This window comes from Solanum pennellii, chromosome 10 (assembly GCF_001406875.1).
Source record: "Solanum pennellii chromosome 10, SPENNV200".
In the NCBI taxonomy this organism is placed as follows: Eukaryota; Viridiplantae; Streptophyta; class Magnoliopsida; order Solanales; family Solanaceae; genus Solanum; species Solanum pennellii.
The window spans coordinates 3,951,032-3,973,614 of NC_028646.1; the positions used below are offsets into that span (position 1 = coordinate 3,951,032).

The window sequence follows — 22,583 nt, forward strand, 5'->3', positions numbered from 1 at the left end:
TTCGACGAAAATATGGATTTGCAAAGAGAAAAGAAAAGTGCAATGTTTAAGGGACAACATTTAAGAGTTAAAGGTTTTTCTCTTATTTAATTTTGTGCTTAGTTTTCTCCTTGAGCCCAAATTAAATACTTAAAAAACAACGACTATTATTATATATATATATATATATATATAATAATATATATATATTATTATCACACCCTGCCTTCTATCTATCAATCATTTCATTATGGAACTTTCTCCCCGAGCTTTGGAACTAACAAGTCTATTAGAAAGTTGAATTAGCCCTCGATGCGGAATGAATAACACACAATCTCAAAATAAATTATTTCACGATTTTATTTCATTATATATATATATATATATATATATATATATATATATATGGATATAAAATTGCTGATGTGACACCTCTTAAAGGCTAGGATTATTATTTATCTTTTTTATTATTTTTTGAGCTTTTCCTTAATTTTAATTTGTGTAAATATGTAAACGTCCATTTGCACCTTTACCTTTATTTTTTTTGTTTCATTCGCTACTAAGTACTAATAAATGTATTTAAAAGACTCATAAATAAAATACAAATAAACGTTGCAATAACAAGCCATCATTAATTCCACCTTAAATGACCATCTATTGTAACAGTTTTAACATGCACTTAAAACTCAAGAATTTGAAGCAAAATTAGAACCAATCGTTACTTTATGCAAAAGTCTCATCATAAATTTGTTATGCAAATTGGCCATCTGATGCAATTCCCCAAATATTTATAAATAAAAATTGATCCTTCTCCCCAAGTCTATACAACATCATCAAACTCAATCATAATTGTTTTGTGATTATATGCAGTTACATATTATTATCGATATCCAAATATCATCATTGAAAATGTCATTTTTTTCAAACAACAGAAGATCTCAGGTAAAATGATTAGGATCTCGGACATTTATTTAAGTGAATATCATCACTGAAAATTTCATTCTTTGTACAGGCAATAGAAATATCTCAGGTAAAATTATTAAGATCTCAAACATTCATTTAAGTGAATATCATCACAGAAAATTTCATTTTTTTGTAGGTAACAGAAAGATCTCAGGTAACATTATTAGAATCTCAGGCATTTGTTTATGTGAATGTCATCACCAAATATTTCATTTTTTTTGCAGGCAACAGAAAGATCTCAGATAAAATTATTAGGATCTCAGGCATTCGTTTAAGTGGAGCATTACAAGTTTATTATCTTTTCAAATGTTTCTATTATAATTTTCATAAGTTATTCGTTTGTTCTGTTTGTGGAGTTTGAATAACATTTCTATCTATAGAGTGAATTAAGGCAAAAGAAAAATATAAAACAATTGGTGAAGAACAAAGGAACAATCAATTAAAGGAGAAAATCTATTTGGTTTGTATATTTTTCTCCAATGCCATATGGTTAAGAAAAGAAGAAAAACCGAGCATATCGGTACGTTTTGTTTTAATTATACAGTAACTATACTATATGAGAGAGAATAATATCAAATTTGAAAAATGCACTATTAAAAATTTAAAACAATTTAAAATATGAGTTCTTACTCAACAAAGCACTATCATTCACAAGTATTTTGATATCTTTGACTCATCTATTTACCTACCATTGGTTTTGTTTCTTCTACCCAATAAAATGTTACGATTGTTATCAAATACAATGTTACTCACACTTTATATAAAAACTAACATGCTAAAATTTTATAAAGTGTATATATACATATACACGCAAATATAGGAGATGAATGAATGTTAAAACAATTCTTTATGATTTATAATATTTAAAGAATTTTTAGCCAATTAGCATTTAGTTCGTATATAGACTATAGTAGTAAATTAATTTTTTAAATTAATGATGAATTTGTAAAATGGATAATCACACCGCATGAAGCGCGGTTAAATTTACTAGTTTTGAAATAAATTTTAAAATGAACTTATCTCATGTTTGGTTAGAATAACATCGAGAGATAACTTATTCCACGGGATAGTATGACTTCAGCTTTCCAATAAATGTCTCAACAACTAAAAACACTTGTAATAATTTAGGGATAATATAATTATGTGACACATTTTTTCAACTCAAAAGCAAGTTCATCTAGTGCTTTAGTTGAAGAGCCATCTTCACTCAACACCTTTTTTGCTGCATCTTTTAGCTCTTTCATTCTAATACACACTTCTTTTCCCTCTTCACCTTCCATCAATTCTTTCACCACTTCACTAATTTCCGATCGCCCAACGATACCATTATCATGAATTTTCGGCTTTAGTGCCACTTTTAAATCTTCAATTAACATTACCGCATTCGTTCTTTGGTCTGCAAAGAGAGGCCAAGCAATAAGTGGAACACCACAAACTATACTCTCCAAAATCGAATTCCATCCACAATGAGTCAGAAATCCACCAACCGACACATGACTGAGAATTTGAACTTGTGGTGCCCAATTAGCCAACACAAGACCTAACCCTTTGGTCCTTTCCAAGAACCCATTAGGTAAAAAATCAAGAGGGTTAGTTGAATTTTGGTTGTTGAAATAAGTGCCATTTGGAATTCTATCATTTGGACATCTAATTACCAATAAAAATCTTTGTCCACTCATTTCTAATCCAATTGCTAGTTCAATTATTTGTTCATGTGAGAGGGTCCCACCACTCCCAAATGAAATATAGACTACTGATCCACGTGGCTGCTTGTCAAGCCATGTCAAACATTGTGACACGTCATCATCAAATTTTTTATCCATTAATACAAGTGGTCCAATAGAGTAAATTTTTGGCCTATTGTTATATGCCTCTTGTAGATATTTAATTGTTTCAGGTTCCAAATCAATGAAGCTGTTTAAGATAATGCCATGAGCCATTTTGAACCTCTTAGTATGGTGAAGAACCCATTTGTATGCATCATCTTTTCTATCATGAAGTGGGTCCGGAAGATCCTTTGCGTGTATAGGTCTGCATCCTGCAATCAAAGATAAACTTGTTTAAATCTCGAAATATGAAATGTGATATATAAATTAAAACAAAACGAGTATAGTACTTGTGAATATAAAAGCTAGCATGTTATGACATTTCTATATGAATTGGGCTTGCTAATTTTAGGCCCATAAAAAAAATGACATGAATGAGCCTTTTTCGTCAAACAGATAAATCAAATTTTAAACAGATGATATAAACGAGTCTCTCACCTGGAATACAAACAGGCTCTTGCAAGTCTTTATACTCACAAGAAACAGTTTGATCAAGCTCCGGAAAATACAAATCTAGAGATAACATCGTAGCCGTGGTAGTATAGAACATATAAGGTGACACATTGAACTCATTAGCTAAATCAAATGCATCAGTACCAAATAAATCAACCACAAAGGCCACTACTCTGTGGGATTTGACTAGAGACTCAAAAACCTCACGTAAAGAAGAAAGAGAGCGAGTTATAGTAAGGGAAATACGTGTTTCAATTAGAACATCATCTGATAAATCATCGAAGTTAACAGGAGGGAGAAGGCGATAATTGAGGCCCGAGGGAAGGGAGCTAAGGAAAGTGTTTTGAGATTTCGAGATGGGGCCATCAGTAGGGAGGATGATTGTTATAGAGAAGTCGTGTTGTAAAATGAGTTGTTTGGCGAATTCAACTAGAGGGATTAAGTGACCCATGCCTGGTGTTGGTAGCATGACTATATGGGGTTTTTGTGATTGTGTTAGGGTTTGTGTATTTGCCATTGTTTTTGTAGTACAAAAGAAAAGAAATGATGAAGAGATGATGGAACTTGTAGTAATGAGAATATATATAGAGACAAGACAAGTAGGGTGAGTTGTGTGAGGTAATTATTTTTCTCGATATTTTGTACTCTCACATGTATATACTAACATCTCTTTTTGTGGATCTAGGTTTGGTTACTGAACCACGTGTATTTTCTTCCTCAGCATCTACCGAAGTTTTGTTAACTTTAGCATGACACCTAATTATTTTCACTACAAGAAAACTGTGAATTACATGATTTTATTCTTTTTATCTTTACTTAATTTATTTTACACTGCGGTAAATAGTAGAAAATCTCTATTTCAACTCATCAATTTTTAACCAATAAAATATTTTTGAGAATTTTAGTAAAAAATTATGTAAATATACATGATATCAAAATAATAACTGAAATATTGGTCATCTTTGTACTGATAAATGCCAATAATAGTGGTGAAAGTTTTGTTGAAGGTGACCATTGCTTTAACGGATAACTAAGATTAGAAAACTCTTGGTAGTTGTGCCTTGTTTCACATGAATAAAATCGTTAGAAAACTCTTGGTACTTGTGCCTTGTTTTACATGATAAAATCGTATACAATGATGTCATGAAATGTCTAAATTTATGTATCGAAGAGCTATGATAGAGTTGTAGGTATTTTCTTCGCTTTTAATAGTATGTTTTGAGTTGGAGTTTTTCAAGGCGTAGTTTTTGTTAGAAATCGTTTTACCCCTCAATGTAAGATTTTTCATTGTAAATATTTTGTTGAGAAAGCTTACAATCTTCTTCAACGGAAGTTACAGCTATGGATAATTGAGAGAGGAAAAGAACTGAAAGCAAAACAGAAATAGCATATTCTATTATTCCATTCTCTCTTACGCTTTACATTGTATGCACTAATACGTATATATACAGATTACAATATGATATTCTACTCACTTCTAACTAACTTCTGACACAATTAACTAATTAACAAAATGACTAACATTCTCACTTGACAGCTGACTTCACGTTCTAGAACCTTCATCTTCACATCAAATTTATTCAAACTTTAATATGGATGTCGAATAACAAAAAATTATTTAAATTTATTTTGTCGGTCCCATATCTTTATAATTTTTCTATTTCTCTTCTCACTTCTCCAATCTACCTTCTATTATGTCTAATAACAAAAAAATATCTAAATTTATTTTGTGGGTCCCATATCTTTATAATTTATCACTTCTTTTCTCACTTCTCCAACACACCTTTGATTTAGCCCCCCCCCTCCCCCCTCTCCCCCCTCTATGTAGAGTACTTTGTAATTTTTTTAAAACTAATATCCTAAAATTAGAATCTTACTATCTCTCTTTTTATTTTTTTTTCGCATTATTTCTCTAATTCTTGAATAAACAATGGTAATGTCCTAAAATTAGTAATTTATTTTCTTTATCGTTTTCATAATTCATAATGATCATTTGTTGAAAATCAAATAGAAATAAATGTATTAATATTAATTTAGATTTAAAGTCTAATAATTACGTATTTAAAAAAAAAAGTTAAATTAAGATTTGTGCTCTTAACCTAATACAAAATCAATCATATTATTTTTAGGAGAAATCAACAATTCTTTTTAATATATTATTTTTTTCTCAAACTTCAAGCTATAATTTTTTTTTTAAAATTATATTGAGATGATAAGAATTGCAACTAATAATATTTTGGTGGAATCCAACGGTAGTCCCTTAAAGTTGGCATCAACTTTCACTTAGACATTTTAACTGGAGTTTGTTCATTTTAGACACCCCATTTCATGGACAATTGTGTCATTTTGACACTTTTTTTTTAATTATCAATCAAATATATAAAGTGTTTGTAATACACTTGTTGATGACGTGTCAAAATGACGAGTTAGATAAAGACACGTGACATATATATAAAAAGATAATTCTCAAATAATGATTTTTACTACAAAAAAGAAGTGACCAATGAGTGCATAACATGTGAAATTTTTGCCCAAAAAATTTTAAAAATAAAATAACCCAACCCCAACCAGATCGACTTCTCCACCCCACCCATCCAACCCCTGCGTTTTCTCCACTCTTTCCCCCACCCACCCAACGTCTTTTCCGCCTTTACCCACCCTAACCCAAACCCCTTCCCCACCCATATCATCTTCTCAAGTAGAATAACAAATCCACACACACCCCTACTGAAATCTAATTTGAGATTATTCATGAATTTGTGACTTTCCATTTTTTTCTTTACCATAGCAAGTTTTTTTTACATTGTGCTCTTTTAATTTTTATTATATCATTATATTATGAGTCCAATGGGTTCAAATTCATTTTTTTTCATCTGAAGTATTACCAAATTTATTTCTTCATAAAAGGAGTTTAAGTTTTGGGAGATGATGACTGAAAAATGAGGAAGAAGATGAAAAGAATAAAATAAAAATGATTTAACAAGTCTTTCACGCGCCAGTAATGAGTGTATTACACTCTCTATGACATGTCAGCAAAAAGTGTCAAAATGAAATAGCGGGATATGACATGAAGTGTCTAAAATGAACAAAGCTTAGTTGAAGTGTCTAAGTAAAACTGGTGCCAACTTAAGAAGGCCACCGAGAGATTCCGCCTAATATTTTTGGTTGAATTGCAACTTATTGAGAAGGTTATATTTTTGAACCAACACTATAAGTTGCAATTCTTATCATGTTAATATAATAATAAAATATTTTTAAAAGATTAATTAATTTTCACATAGCTTAAATTTTAAGAATAAAAAATATATCATATAAATTGAGAGAGTATGTATGTATGTATGCAAGAGTTTATGGATGATTTTTGTTTTGGATTACATGAAAATAGAAACAAAACTTTTGTTGTTATTTGTCAATATTATAAATGATTTTCTGTTATATTTTCTTGTTGTAGAAATTTTGATACATTTAAGTGTTTATGAAATTAGAAAATTATGAAATTATTGAGAAGAGAAAAAAAAATAATATTATACTCCTTTTGTTTTTCGAATTAGTTATTTCACCTTTTTACCACATTCTTTAAGAAACATTAATAAAAATTACAACTTACTAATTTATTCTTTAAGGATTTTTTTTTGCAATTTTACAAATTTTATGTACATTTTCAAGAAGAACTAATTGCTAGGATAATAAAAATACAAAAGATGATAATTTAATTTTGTTAATTGATAAATAATTTTAATAATTATTTTTAGTAATTTATATAATTAAATGTAAGGAATAAGATGAATTAGACTAAGTTTCATACTCATAAAATTATTTAAAAGAGGGTCAAACAAGAGAAAAGACGTGAACATCACAAAACAACCTTGAGGATCGTTACAATAATATGATTTAAGATATTTGTGGTACACTTTGTGTATTGAGTAAAAAGGGAACTTTTTGCAGTATACTATATATTTCAAAAATCTCAAAGGGGAAGAGGGAATGTTATACATGAAGTATCGACGATGATTTATTTAGTCGAGTCTAATTTATGTGCAGCCATGGGGACGTATATGTATAACCGTGGTGTCTGGGTCAACCTATAATACATGATGCATGTTCTCATCTCAAAATGCTGATCAAAGTTTCCATCATTAAATCATTCCAAGAGTCTATTGGACCAGGCAAGCACCAATGTAGACAATCATTTTGAACTTTTTCAAGTCTGTTTCCACCAGAAAATGGCTGGTATTGTCTGTAGACTCCTGGGTGACCGTCTGCCCGAAGCAACGAAAGAAAAGTAGTGTCAAACAGTTTTAATGTCAACCCAACTTCTGAACTTATTCTCAATGCTCTCTCAAATTCATCCAACTCAATTTTACGCATTGCCTCATCGATGTCTCTCATGTCAATCTCACCTTTTTTGAAAGGTTCTGTTCTATTACAATAACCTCCAGTGTTCCATTCACCCTTCTCAAAATGATCTGGTGTTGTCGTTCTAAAGAAAGTAAACGTCTTGTGCTTCGATCTTGTGATGTGTTTCAGAGTCGAGTTCAGTGCTTTGCGATATGCATATTCAAATCCAACCTCAGTTATGTTCTTACCTTTGCAGTTGTGGCAACCAACAATCTTACTCTTCTCATAGTAAACTGCTGTTTTCAAGTACCATTTCCCTCCAGCAATAACTACGTAATCAAAATTGTCAAACTGTTGAGTCCAAACATCGTCAAGTTTATCAAGATGGAGCTTGATGATATCCGTTGAAACTCCATTGTCATCTTCAAATACAGTGGCGTTTACAAGAAACGGTGACCAGACAACTGAAAGAGTTAAGTCATGAATTGGAAAATACCATCTTCTGCTTTTGTATTGCTTGTCATGGTAAACCTCTACACCTTTTTCCTCCTGCACGACGTCTTAAACATGAATCCAGATACTGAATTCTTTGACGTAGTTGACAACTTAATATATAACCTTAACTATAGAACGTGAAAATAGCCGAAATATTTCAACACAACAACAAAGCAAAGAATGACTTCTCAAAATAACAGTTGCTTCCGTGGGGATCGATTTATCAGCAACACGGAATTACAATCTTCTCTAAAAACAGAGAAGTGTCATAGCAATTCACCCTTTTCACGTCATTTTCACGTATGGTCACAAAATATTGTTCGTCACATTAAGTCACAAAACTATATTATCACATCAGTGTAACTGAATCAAGTCTAGATTACTCACAAAAATAATAAATACTCATGATCTGAGAGACACAACCACCAGCTTATGAAACAAGACTGTCGAACAAATTTTAGAATCTTGTTTTGTTTTTGAGATGTATATTGACCGTTTAAGAGTAATTATAGATGTTAATATGTAGTTCAAGGAGAACATCTAAACCATGACGATAACAGTTCCACCAGCTAGCAAATTTTGGACTTTATCATCATTTGAAGAATGATTTAAACAGAACAAAAGGTGTAAAGGAAAGAATAGTGTTTTACAATTGGGGTAGGAGGCATTTCATTCATTTGACTTCGCATGAAGACGAGGTGCAAGCCTCGAGACATGCGGTATAAGTTCCATGAATCTTTAGTTTTTCAGTTTTTACTTTGATAAAATAGCATAAAAACACAAAAACGTAGATAATATATTAAAAGTTGAAGAAAATAAAGAGAACTTAATAGGAAACAAAATATCTTGCGTACTTCTATAAGTATAAACAATGCAATCGAGCGCTTGGGGCATTAGGAAAGCAATCAATTTCCTCGTGACACATAATGAGGGCTTGGTTGTGTCTCGCAAAGCAAAGGAAAGCAGTCTATTTGATATTCTCCTAAAAGAGCCAAAATAGCTATGCCTGCAAAGTCAGCAACACCCTTCTTCTATCTCATACGTCACTTTCTTGTTCTATATCAACGTCATCACTTAGACACGAAACAGTCTAATCATGCTAAATTCCTTTCTTTGAGGGTTCGCTTCCTTCTCATTTAGCTTAAGATCATCCCGATGGGTTCATTTCATCTAGTCTTGTTTGTTTTCTTGAGTTCACACGCGAAGTTCTAGTTATGTCAATTTTTTGGATCGACCAATTAACCAATGGATCAATATATCAAGAACATGTTTAGCTTCTCTTAGAACTTTCCCCGCTGTCCAACCCACAACCCACACACAACACCACCTCTTCAAGTACGCGTAAAACCTATACATACTGCAATCAAGAACTCTCTACAGAGTACAAACTCATCCCAAACTATAAATAGACTATAAAAAAGGGAAAATAACGCAACACAAGTAAAATTATAGCTGATGGTTGAAGCTAGAAATGTACCTGAGAGAGAATGCAGAGCAATGACTGGACATGATTGCGCATAATTGAATCACCAATGAAGGCTAATGATTTGTGTCGCGTCATATGAAAAAACCTCTTGGGATTGAACTTAGGTAGCTCACAATCTCTTGGTTTCCATCTCCAGTAAAGATAGCCAGTATCAGGCCTCCCATTTCTCATACAATTTTGGTGAGCTTCAATGGAATAGCAAGTTTGATTAGTGTAAAATGGACCACTGGTATCTGCTACCCAATCTCCTACATATAAATCACATTTTCCTGCAAAAATATAGATACTATCAAGTCGATAACTCTTCATAGATGCCTAGCATGGTAACCTGTCAAAAGAAATTGTTTCTAATAGACTCTCGACTCAAAGGAAATGTATTCGTCGTAAATTACAACATACATACTACTCCCTCCGTCCTATTTTATGCAGCAGTTGTCAACTTTCGAGATTCAAATAAGTTTATCTTTGATCAAAAGTTTTTCACAGATCCTTTATAACATTTTGAATTGTTAATTATTGTGACTTAGTATTTTTTTAATATAGTTTACAAATATATAAATTTCATTATGAGCAAATTTTCATTTAAAATTAAACTGTTTGAAATAAAAAAAGGATTTTTCAAGAATCAAACTTTTTTGGTAATAATGTGTAAAATAAATGAACCAACCATTTCGTGAACTTGGGTCCATCATCTTCACGGTAAGATTACCGGATTCCGGCGCCGGGAACAATGTGTTTTCCGGTGGAAAATCCTTGTGAGAAACCTCAAGAGGAGAAAATTGCAGAGAGGTGGAGGAGAAGATACGATAAGCAAGACCCATCAATAGTAAACATAAAGAAAATTTTACAAAAATTACTGAAAATTTCTTCTTGTTAACAACTTTGTTGGTAACCATGCTTTTGGGTCTCTCTAAGATTTGAAAAACAAAAATATTAATGTAAAAATAGGAAATTTTTTTTAATGAGAATTGAGTGTTCATACTTCACCTTTACACTTTGTTCCAACATTTATGTGTTTGTTTCATAATGTATGTATTATATTGGCATAATACGTAAACTTGCCGTCAATTGACAACTATATTCTCTAACTTTGAGTGTGCATAAGTAGACACTTAAATTTGAATAAAATTGAGCAAATAAACACATTCGTCCAACATGACACCATACATAACAATTTTGTATTCTGCGAGACATCCTATTATGTCATGTAGGAAACTTTTATCTACTTGTTCAATTTTATACAAGTTTACGTAGTATCTACTTGTGAACATTCAAAGTTAGAGACTATAGTTGTTCGTTGAAACCAAATTAAAGGTCATTTTTATGTATTATATATGATATTATATATCATGTTTGAATAGATTATACTCCCTCCGTTTAAAAAAGAATGACCTCCTTTCCTTTTTAGTCTGTTTTAAAAAAAGAATAACCTCTTTCTTTTTTTAGTAACATTTTAATTTCGGTTTTCCACGTGTTTAAGGCCACAAGATCAAAGGACAATTTTGTAAACTTGACCTAACTTTAATTTAGGACCATAAGATTCAAAAGTCTTCTTTTTATTCTTAAATTCCGTGCTAAATCAAACCAGGTCATTCTTTGTGAAACGGATAGATTATTATTTTTTGTCCTTATATAAGATAAAATAGATTGTACGGATAAAACTATTATGATAAAATAGAATTATTAAACAATACGTAAACACAAATAAGAAGAAAATATTAAGATAATGTGATCATACCAGATTGATCGTTTATTTTGGAAGTGTAAAAACTTATCATGCCTTTTTATGTTAGAGGTACACAACAAGCTAGAGAACTACTTGGCCTACTAACTGCACAAGACATCATTTTTCGGAAATAATGGTGGGAACCTATTGTCCTTTACCTTGGCCTTCAAAGAGAAGTAGAAAGGAAACAAATGGTGAAGTCATAAACGCCAACTACCTTGTTTTGCATTTATTGTCCTTATAGGTAGGGGTTTTATTATATGAGGCGAATGTGGAAGTAAAGATTAATACACACGTCATACTTACGAAAGGAAATTTATTTAAAGATGTTTTGATCGATATATGTGTTGACATATTATGAGATATAAGATGGAATCCTGGAGAAAGAAGATATAAGGGGGTAAGGTGCACATGACTCATCTCTAGCTTACCAAAGATACGATCCTAGGTAGAAAAGTATGGAGGACAAGGATTATGATCGAGTGTTAGTCCATAGTCGAGTGATTTTCTCTTTCCTATGGGAGAGCATGATTCTAGCTTAGAACACATTATATGCTTCTTCTTCTACTTCTTAGTATCTTTTTTTATTGCTTTGGAACAGAAGGGTTTTATTATGAGCAAACTACATAAATCTCATTACTTTAGACCCTAATTACTAGAATTCTCGTTAGTTATTTATATTACTTTATATACCATTTTTTGGCTTTCGAATACATGTATCATGGCCCGTTAGATATATGTATCCATCAGATTTGAAAATCGAGATACACTATTTAATTACTTTTGAATTTAAGATTATAACTTATTTCCTCAATTAAAGGAGTAAATGATGGAGATTAACAACCAACACAGATATAGAGGATTCTTCCAAATCAACTATAATTTGTTTTACTAAAATATCAAAATCATAAATCTTAATATTTTTGAAATTGTAAACTTCATCTTCTTCGTCAATACCTTTCTGTGTATCCTCAAGTTTCGAGTTTTTTTTCCAAATAGTCAACATCACATATTATCGAGGCATTCCGATTCGTGACTCTCTGAAATCGAATACAAAAATAAAGAATGAAATATAATTTAATAGCATGCAACTGGCCGGTACTGATTTATGATCTTGACAACGTTTCTGAGCCATCAAATGGGGAGTGCTGCTTTGTTAAGTCAGCCCAACAGGTGCTCCTTGGCACCCCATCTACTCCCACTCTATGTCGATTCCTCCTCGAAAGGAATGACACACCATCAGTATTATTATTGCTAATAATGGTGAAGTATCTTTTGAGCGAGATACATCAATTGCTCCATTGAGAGTTGAAGGTAGAATTGAAACTCCATGTAATGCTACTTCATATACATATATAATATTTCGTTCATTTCTTTTCCAAAAACACAAAAAGTGTATAAATATTCTTCTTGTTCAATTTTCTTTCTTTAAATCGCGATTCCAATCTTCATTTCGAATTGTAACTGTGATAGTGATTTAGTCGTTGATAGAGAAATGCAAGGAGAGAGTATTTTGTGTGAGTCTATAGCCTATAATAGAAGTGTTACAACCAATAAAAACTGTGTGAGGCTATAATACATTTTTTCTCACACATCGATAATGTATTATTTATATAGTTCATGTGGATCTATAGACATAAAATTCTATCTGAACTATTTGTTTTCAAATGATACTAACATGGGCAAATTCACACCTATAATTGCAAGTATAATATAGAAAGAAACAATAAGCTTTCTGCTCACCACATTTTAGGAATTCTCTCTGTATATATAGATATTAGTCCAAAAAAACATAGATAAAATAAGAAATCCCAGCAGGGCTACAAGTTTTGAAAGATGCATACATAAATTTAAAAGAAAGCAATACTGGAATAGCTCGTAACAACATTACTAGACAATATTTGGATCAATGAGCTATTTTTAGGACCAACACATCTAGGGGTTTTGAATTGGCTCACCGCGCCTCCTAATCCAACGAAATGATCCAATATCTTATGAAAGGTTCCCCTCTTCACAATCTTCAGCTCAAGTGCTCCAATTGTATTCATTTTCCTGTTATTCACATAGCCTGAATCGAGGAACGATTTGTCCAGACAGTTGCAGCACTCTTGCAATATTTCATCAGTTGCTTCCCCACTCAGTTCCCAAAAGATGACATAGTGTCCTGGATCAGATGAGATGTTGGCATGGCTGGTGAAGTCCACCACTTCTAGTTTTTTGTCAACTAAGTGCTTACCTGCAGCTTCCACAGCTAGTTGCAAATCTTTCTCAGTGTTCTTGTCTATGTTAATGCTCAGCACAAGGTTCCTTCGATAGACAAACTGGATCTCTGGAGTGCCATTGTGGAATCCTTTTATCTTGACAACATCACCTAGTTTATAACGATATAAACCTGCATATACAAATGCATAACTCTTATCAATTTAACATATAGCTAAACTTGTATATGTTCCTGTAAATGACCAACTATCCCAAATTAGAGCAGAACTCGTTCACCGAGAAGAATCACTGGATATAACAAGACTATGTTGCTGTAAATGACAAACTATCCCAGGTTAAGCATGTTATGCTCACTCCATAGTTCATATACGAAGAGAGAACAATATTTGATGAGCATAAAATTTTCAAGAAAATTGTACCTGCGAAATTAGTCAAGACAATTTCATACTCTTCCCCAAGTTTAACTTCAGTCAGGCCGACAGGTGAATTTGCTTGCTCCATGCTGAAGGAATATTGATTGTATTGAAGTGTTAACCTAATAAGGGAATACATGGGAGATATATATAGGAGATATAGGAAGGAGTACTAATCCTAATAGGACTAGGATTAAGGAGTACTAATCCTGAGTTTGCAAACATGTTGAGGGAAGCGGGGATCAACATAGCCCGGTGGTTGCGTCATGTAGATAGTTTCATCAAGCATGCCATGAAGAAAAGCATTGGAAACATCCAACTGATTGATGAGCCAATTGTTGCGCACGGCGAGTGACAGTACCAGGCGAATGGTTTCCTGCCGAATAACAGGACTGAATGTCTCGGAGTAATCAAGCCCATACTCCTGATTGTAGCCTTTAGCAACCAAACGAGCCTTGTACCTGGAAATACTGCCATCTGCATTGTGTTTAATTTTGTACACCCATTTACAGCCCACTGGGTGCCGCCCATGGGGCTTAGGTACAAGAACCCAAGTTTTCTGATCAGTCAAAGCCTTAAACTCGTCATCCATAGCATGACGCCAATAAGCATTTTTTGAGGCAACAGAGTAGGTTGTTGGTTCACTATCGGGAAGGGGTGTATTTGGTAGTATGGTAGCCTGAAAGGTTTTGGGTTTAAAGATACCGGCTTTGCCACGGGTTAACATGGGATGAGTATTGGGGGGTGGCACGGGCGGTGGTGATTCGGGGGTGGCCGGGAAGGACCCAAAACGGATCGGGCTGGAGATGTTGTGGGTATGGGGTGGTTCGGGTTGGTTGTGAGTGTGGGTGGTGGTTGCGGGTGTATTGTGGGTGACGGTCGAAGGGGTGATGAGGGGTGGTTGGGTAGTGGGTGGAGGTGTGGGGGAAGGTGGTGAGGGACCCTGTGAGTATGTTGGAAAAAGGGGAAGGACGCCAATGAATGATGTATTTGTGGAGGAGGAAATAGACTCGTAGGGAAACTCATTTTCGACAAATTTGACATGACGAGATATGTAGACTTTATGAGTTTGTGGGTCAAGACAGCGATAACCCTTGGAGGTAGGATGATAGCCCAAAAAAATACAAGGACGGGATCGGGGTTGTAATTTGTGAGTAATATGAGGGCGTAGCCAAGGGTAGGCAAGACACCCAAAGACGCGGAGGTTGGTATAATTGGGAAGTTCTTGGTAAAGGAGTTGATAGGGTGATTTGTTGGAGAGAGTGTGACTGGGCATTCTGTTAATGAGGTAGTTTGCGGTGGCTAGAGCTTCTACCCAAAAGGAGACAGGGAGATGAGATTGATGTAGAAGAGTAACCACCGTTTCAATGAGATGGCGATGCTTACGCTCAGCCACCCCATTCTGTTCGGGAGTGTATGGACAGGAGGTTTGATGTATAATTCCCAGGGATTGCAGAAACTGGCCAAAGATGTTATTGACATATTCCTTTCCATTGTCACTTCGAAAAAGTTTAACATGAGAATTGAATTGTGTTTTGACCATTTTTTCAAAAGTGACAAAGGTGGTGTATGCCTGTGATTTGTGTTTTAGTGGGTACAACCAAGTGTATTTTGTAAAATCATCCACAAAACAAATATAATAGCGAAAACCAGCAAATGAAGGAACAGCAGTAGGACCCCATAGGTCAGAATGAATAAGTTGAAAAGGTGCAGTTGTACGCTTCTCAGATAAAGTAAAAGGTAATTTATGAGATTTAGCAATTGAACAGGAGTCACAATTGTTTACATGAATGGAAGAAAAACCTAATTGAGACATTAAAGAATTTATTATTTGAGTAGACGGGTGACCCAGACGACTGTGCCACAACAGACTGTGGCCATCAGCCGAAAGAGCCACCGGAGCCACAGGAACGCTTTCTGAAACTGGGTGGGCAGACGAACTTGTGCCAGGAAGAACGTACAGACCATGCTCACAGGGGCCCTGAAAAATCACCCTCTTGGTAGTATTGTCTAGGATCTGAAAATCATTAGAGGTGAACAAGAGTGAGCAATTATTGTCTTTTGTGAATTGGTGAACTGAAAGGAGATTGGTTTTAATAGAAGGGACGTGGGTAAGGTTACCTAGGTGAAAGATAGCGGTGGGGGTTTTAATGGTACCCGTGCCAGTGTGAGAAATATTAAGGGACTCACCGTTGCCAACAGTAATACCATTGGAGCCATGATATGGATTTGGAGCGTTAAGCTTGGATAGATCAGAAGTAACGTGCATGTTGGCCCCAGTATCCAACAGCCATTCAGAGGAAGGGCCGGCTTGAGATGCATAATTGGCACGGTTATCACTATTTCGGCTCTCCTCATACCGAAACCAGCAACGAACAGCGGTGTGTCCTGTTTTCTGACAGATTTGACAAGTTGGACGATCCCGCTCGTAAGTGCCCTGCCCGCCGCTGGAAGATGACTGCCCGCCGCTGCCGAAGGAGTGCAGGCTGTTGTTGCTGCCGTGCTGCTGACCGTCGTACGGCGGACGACTGCCCTGCCGACCGCCGCGCCCGCGGCCTCCGCTGTTTCTGCCGTAGCCGCCGCGGCTCCCCTGCCGGCCGCCACCACGCCCCCCGCGATAGTTCTGGCTTGCGGTGAGGGCGGTGGCCGGCTCCATAACAGCGGCTTCTCGGAGAAGAAGTTTGCTCTCCAGATCCACGTTGATTTCTTCACTTTTTAGCCACGAGGAGAGAGTATCCAGGTCAACGGGCGTTGGACTGATGCGAACCGCCTGTTTAATGGAGGAGTAAGCTGATGGGAGCCCCCGAACGACGCACATGACGAGATCTTTTTCGGGAATGATTTCGTTCACGGTGTCGAGGGCTGTGATGATGGTGGAGACCTCGTCTAAATACTCCGCCATAGTTTTCGTGCCTTTGGTAATTGTGTGGAGACGATCACGCAATTGAAAAATATGAGAGTGGGAAATTGATGCATAGCGTGTTGCGAGGGCCGTCCACAGGGCTGAAGCAGTTGTGTAGGATCGGACGTGTTTCTGAACCGTGGGAGAGATGACCGCAATCAAACATGATCGGATCTGGCCATCCACGGCTTTCCAGGCGGCATGGGCCGGATTGGTTTTTTCTGATTTGTCTGTGGTGGTGATGACTGCCGGCGGCGGTTCTGTGCTTCCATCGACGTATTTGAGAAGGTAATTGGCCTCAAGGGCTGTAAGAACGGTGATTTTCCATGTAGGGTAATTTATGTCTGATAATTTTTCGGGAATCAGGGCATGAAGATGCCTGAGAAGGAGTTTAACGCCAGAAGGAAGTGAATCGAGAGGATCCACCTCGGTTGTCATGGCTGCCGCCGCCCAAGAGAAGAAAGGGAACGATCAGTGCCCTAAAGAGAGAAAAAAAAAACTTAGAGAAAAGAAGATCTAGGTTTTCTGGCTCTTGATACCATGAAGGAATATTGATTGTATTGAAGTGTTAACCTAATAAGGGAATACATGGGAGATATATATAGGAGATATAGGAAGGAGTACTAATCCTAATAGGACTAGGATTAAGGAGTACTAATCCTAATAGGACTTGGATTAGTACACAGTAAATACTAATATTATGTAATACTATTTATTTAATACTATCTGTTATTACATGCCAATGAGATTTTCCTCGAGTGGGAGGAATTCAAAATAGCCATTATTTGGTAACACTGCATAAGTAACCATCTCAGGGGGGGATTTCGGGTTAACGTTTACTCCGAGACATCCTTCAGAAGAACCATAATCTGCACTCACTAGAGGTAATTCCCCTGCATAGTGCCTCAGTTTCTTCAAGTAAGGCTCCATGGAACCTGTCATGATACCATAAATGTACTTTGTATTCGGGAAGAGTTGAGGAATCAAGCCAAACCAATTGTTTAAACTTGAGCATTTGCTATAAATTGTATCAGCCAGCTCTGGATCAGGCTTCAGCAATTTCGACATGGCCAATCTTATGGACGGGACAGTGACTCGGCTGGATAAAACTCCATCCCTTATGTCTAACAACAAGTTCTTCCCATACTTGTTCAAAAGTTCGAAAAGCTTGGACAATGCTATGTGCAAATGCAGACGAAACAACTTGAACTTCATCGCGGAAAATGAGACCAGACAGAAGGTGACAGTATAAGGATTGTTGAAAATCAGGACCAAATATCACTTCATCAGGACTACAAACTGGGGTAGACATTGCCTTCATTGTCTTCTTGAATTGTGTATTTTTATACACATGGGTAGTGGTTGTTCCTACTGCCAAACCACCTTTAGATTTAAACTGCTTGCTGCTGTAAATAATCTGCAATGCCTTCCCATTTCCAATTGGAAATTCTCTAAAAGAAAAAAGAGAAGTATTACATTAAGCCATACTATTGCAGAAAGAACCAATAGTTCCTTCTTTTCTTACGTGTTCCTAAAGGCAAAAGAAGTCTTGTATATCTGCATGGTGGAATCCATCAATTCATCATTAAAAGGTACAAACTTTGGCTTCCCTTGAGTAGTACCAGAACTGCAAATCAACCATTATATATACTCTTTAAACATACAACAATATACTCTCTCGCAAGTAAATCTAGGTAGAGTACAGTATACACAGACCTTATCCCTCCAATAGATAGACCATTAACTCGAAGAAAAAACACATCAAAGCAAATTGAAAAAGAATAGTTGAAGTGAAGGGATCATGACAGAATATCGCTGACAGTAACTACACTACGAAAGTGTGATAATCAAAGTACTTGAGATAGTAGATGTTTCAATTAAGAATGTGATTGCGCATCTTTTTTGAGACAATTAAAAGAAAGTGTGTCTAAAATATAATCAACTTCATCAATTTATAGACAAAATTATTAGGTGTGGTCCGAAGAAGACAATTATGCCTCTAAATCTCAAGACCAAAAATGTGGTTACTATCTAGGTCGAGATCAAATAAAAGTTTAACAAATAAAAAACGCGAGCAAATCATGGCCTATAAAAATATATCTAAAAAACAGTTAAAATAAGTGTAAGTCCATAAAAGCAACCATGCTAGAAGAAGATTTTTTATTTCTTCATTGCTAAGAAGGTATACTTGACCCCCTTTTATTGCTTGATAATCATCCAAACATGTCTAGTCTAAATAATTGTTTTCAAGATTTTATTGTATCTAAATGTTGATATCTATTATGATTAACATGGTTCTTGACAAATGGGCGATGTCAATCGAACATAAGTTTATTTTGTTTTAAGTTAATTAAATCCTACGATTTGAGACTAGATATATAAGGCTCCATCAATTAGAAAAGAGTGAGAGGAGTGGTGGCTTAACCAAAATTCGTAGCAAAAAAAATTAACACAAAAGGAAAATATAATTGTCTTAAATTTAAAATGGACGAATATATGCCTCTTACAGTAGATGAGTACAAAATTTTCTTAAACAAATAAAAAATACAATTTTATTTTTAACCCCAATCCTCGACCCCTCCACCCCCAAGGCCGACCCCCAATAAAAAATTTGAGTTTGATTTTAAAAAATATTTTCAACTTCAAATTAAAATTTCATTTTTTTCACCCCTACCCTTGACCCCACCAAAAAAAAATTACGTTTGTTTTTTAAAAATAAATTCAACTTCAGAATTTCATTTTTTCGCCCCTACCCTCAAACCCCCACCCACTCCTACCAACCCCCCTCCCAAAAAAAAATTAAGTTTGTTTTTAAAAAATAATTTCAACTTCAATTTTTTATGTTTTCACCCCTACCCTCGACCTCCTACCCCCTCCCCAAAAAGAATTTACGCTTGTTTTTTTAAAAAATATTTTTAATTTCAAAAAATTATTTTCTACTCTAGTAAAAATAAAAATATTTCTCAAAACATTTTTCATTCATAAATCAAACAATAAATATATTTTCCGGAAAATACTTTCTACTTACCAACCAAACATGGGAAAGTAAGTCAAAAATCTACTTGTTTTCCAGGAAAACATTTTCTAGCATACTAAACACACCCTAAAAGAAACTCAAGGATGCGGTTACACACTTTGGCCAAAATATTTTAATAATTAACTTTCATTAATTTAATCAAAAGTTGTAATAGAAATTATTAGGTGTGAGATACTCGAGAGGAAAAGACAATTATGCCTCTAAATGTCAAGACCAAGAATTCGATTACGCATCTAGGTTCAGACTGATAAAAATTCAACAATAAAAACAAATAAAAAAAATAATAAGAAAATCATGGGCGGTAGACACAAATCATCCAAAAATATATTAAGATAAATAAGTCAATAAAAATGACCGTGCTAGAACCATAGACTCGAGGGATGCCTAATAGCTTTCCCTCGATCAATAGAATTCCTTACCCGAATATCTAGTTCGCAGACCATAATGAAGAGTCATTTCCTATTGATTAGGGATTCAAAAAAGGTGACTTAGAACACCATAACTCAATTTCAGGTGACGACTCTGAAAAATTAAAATAACTTATCACTAATCAATACCATCACTTAGATTGAAAAAACCTTACTGTTGGTCGGAAAAAGGGTGTGACAGTAGTTAGTAACAAAAATCGACGGACAAGAAACTTGTTTAAACAACAACCTAAAAAAAGGAGAATTTTTTTCCTTACCTGAAGGAGATGGCTTGAATGGGCTTTCTCGTAAGAATAGGTGAAAGATCACCATCAACAATTCTTTGAATGTAAGGATCCAAATCACTATGACTTACAATGGGGACACAAGCTTTGAAAGTCTCAACATCAGTTCTACCATTCAGACCCCATTGCTTCAAATACTCTGTTCCCCCATTTTCTTTCAGAATTTTCTCAAGTGTCTCTTCTTGAATCCTCCCAACATCTTTTGTCATCACCTCAAAATCCTCAATCACTTCTTCTGCATCAAATTTCTTCTCAATATTTTCCATCATCATCTTCACAATCAAGAAAAAAAGACTTCAACTTTAAGGAACAACAATCAAGTAAAAGCAGTTTCTTGTATGTGACTAATCAAGAATCCTTAATTTGAGAGATGGGGTTGGGAGGTTTATATAATCTCAAGAATTTAGGCAAGTTGAGCTTTACAATTCCATAGTTATGACTAACTTTAATGCAACTTACCTCATTAAAAAAAAGTCTGTTTGCAATCTATAAATAACACTAAAATCTTTAAATGCTAATACCAAAAAAAAAGAAGGGAAAGAGTCATCACCTAAGTTACACAGAGTCAACATAAAAAATCTAAAATAAATAATCGACCAGAGAACTCTAGAATCACACAAAATCTAAATAGTGTTATTCATCTTGTATTCCTAAGATACTTAGAATAAAAATTTTAAAAAATTTAATAAGAAACAACAAAGTTTAAAGGGTACTTTCAAAACTAGAAAAGTAAACTAGTAGAGAAAATAGAACCAAAAACATATTAGAAACAATATACAAACTATTTTTCTTAAAAAATAAAATCGAGTCCACTGAGTGCACAGTGTCCCCTTAAGGAAATTATTTTCCTCAAGTACCCGAGGTTAATGGAATATATCCTCCTAGTATAGAACAATCTTACTCATCGGTGTATGGATACCTAAATCCATGGTGTCAGCAAACCACTCAACGGCAGTAAAGTACACTTAGAATAATAGATTTAGTAGTAGTAGAAGAATTCAAGAAAGTTTATTATCATTTTTTCTAAAATGAGAAGAAATCCCTCAATTTATCGAAAACAAAGGGTAATTTGAAAAAGGTTCTCATTGTACCTTACCAGAAAAGTCACAAACCAATGCAAAAGTCACAATCTTTCGGAAAGATCACAACCTTTCATAAAAGTCACAACTTTTCATAAAAGTACCAACTTTTCATAATAAAGTCGCAACTTTTTATGAAAGTCACAACTCTTAATTAAAGTCGCAACTTTTCATAAAAGTCACAACTCTTCATAAAAGTCGCAGCTCTTCATTTTCCCCTACATGAATGGGGATGACTCCACGACAGTGTTAATTTTCTTTAGTTTTTTCAACTAACCCATGTCCATTCTGTCACGCCCCAAGCCTACACCGTGGACGTGGACAACACCCAATGACTATTGTTGTTTATGAGCGAACCCTTGACCTGACTTACTTAATTCAGCGTAAGACTTAACTTAATCGTAAGGTGAGAATATTCTCATAAAATAACTTAAATAAATGTCTTGGCCAAAAAGACACTTACGTCTCAAAACTTGAACATCTGAAATGCAAGATAAGGAGAGACACTAATTGACAATCTGACTGATTATCTGTCTATGAAGCCTCTATAATACTAAGATGAATGTTGGGACAAACCCCACAACATTCTATAAATGATAAGACTGGAAAGCAATAAAGGGATCATCCGGAATACTAAAGGCTCACCACAAACTCTGAGTGCTTAAGTTAGATCAACGAGGCGCTGGATGCTGATCCTGGTTACCTGCGTCTGTATCATATGACGATGCAGGACAACTGTCATCGCTACATTGAACGTACCAGTATACGAGTTGGAATGCTAAACAACACTTAAGCTCGAAAGAGTAAGAAGAAACACTTGCCTTGGCTCTACTCAACTATTGAAGTAATAAACTTAATATGAAACAATAAAGACACATGCAATATATATAAAAAAAACTTGTAAAACGGTGTAAACAACTTAGTTCGTTACAGAAAATGCAATAACAAACATAA

At 34.7% G+C, this 22,583-nt stretch overlaps 2 protein-coding genes and 1 pseudogene across 2 annotated transcripts; all 3 read right to left on the reverse strand.

The window, feature by feature from the left end:
- Window positions 1-1,912: 1,912 nt before the first annotated feature.
- On the reverse strand, window positions 1,913-3,738 carry LOC107032395 (hydroquinone glucosyltransferase-like). The gene is made up of 2 exons (XM_015233991.2): window positions 3,207-3,738; window positions 1,913-2,980 (listed from the first exon to the last, which is right to left on the reverse strand). The coding sequence occupies exons 1-2, from the start codon at window positions 3,736-3,738 to the stop codon at window positions 2,082-2,084; spliced, it is 1,431 nt and encodes a 476-aa protein (XP_015089477.1). The 3' UTR covers window positions 1,913-2,081.
- Window positions 3,739-7,170: 3,432 nt separating this feature from the next.
- Window positions 7,171-11,470, reverse strand: LOC107032642 (protein trichome birefringence-like 24). Its single transcript, XM_015234230.2, has 4 exons — window positions 11,425-11,470; window positions 10,208-10,480; window positions 9,532-9,809; window positions 7,171-8,108 (listed from the first exon to the last, which is right to left on the reverse strand). The coding sequence occupies exons 1-4, from the start codon at window positions 11,468-11,470 to the stop codon at window positions 7,326-7,328; spliced, it is 1,380 nt and encodes a 459-aa protein (XP_015089716.2). The 3' UTR covers window positions 7,171-7,325.
- Window positions 11,471-13,116: 1,646 nt separating this feature from the next.
- On the reverse strand, window positions 13,117-20,822 carry LOC107001797 (annotated as a pseudogene).
- Window positions 20,823-22,583: the final 1,761 nt, after the last annotated feature.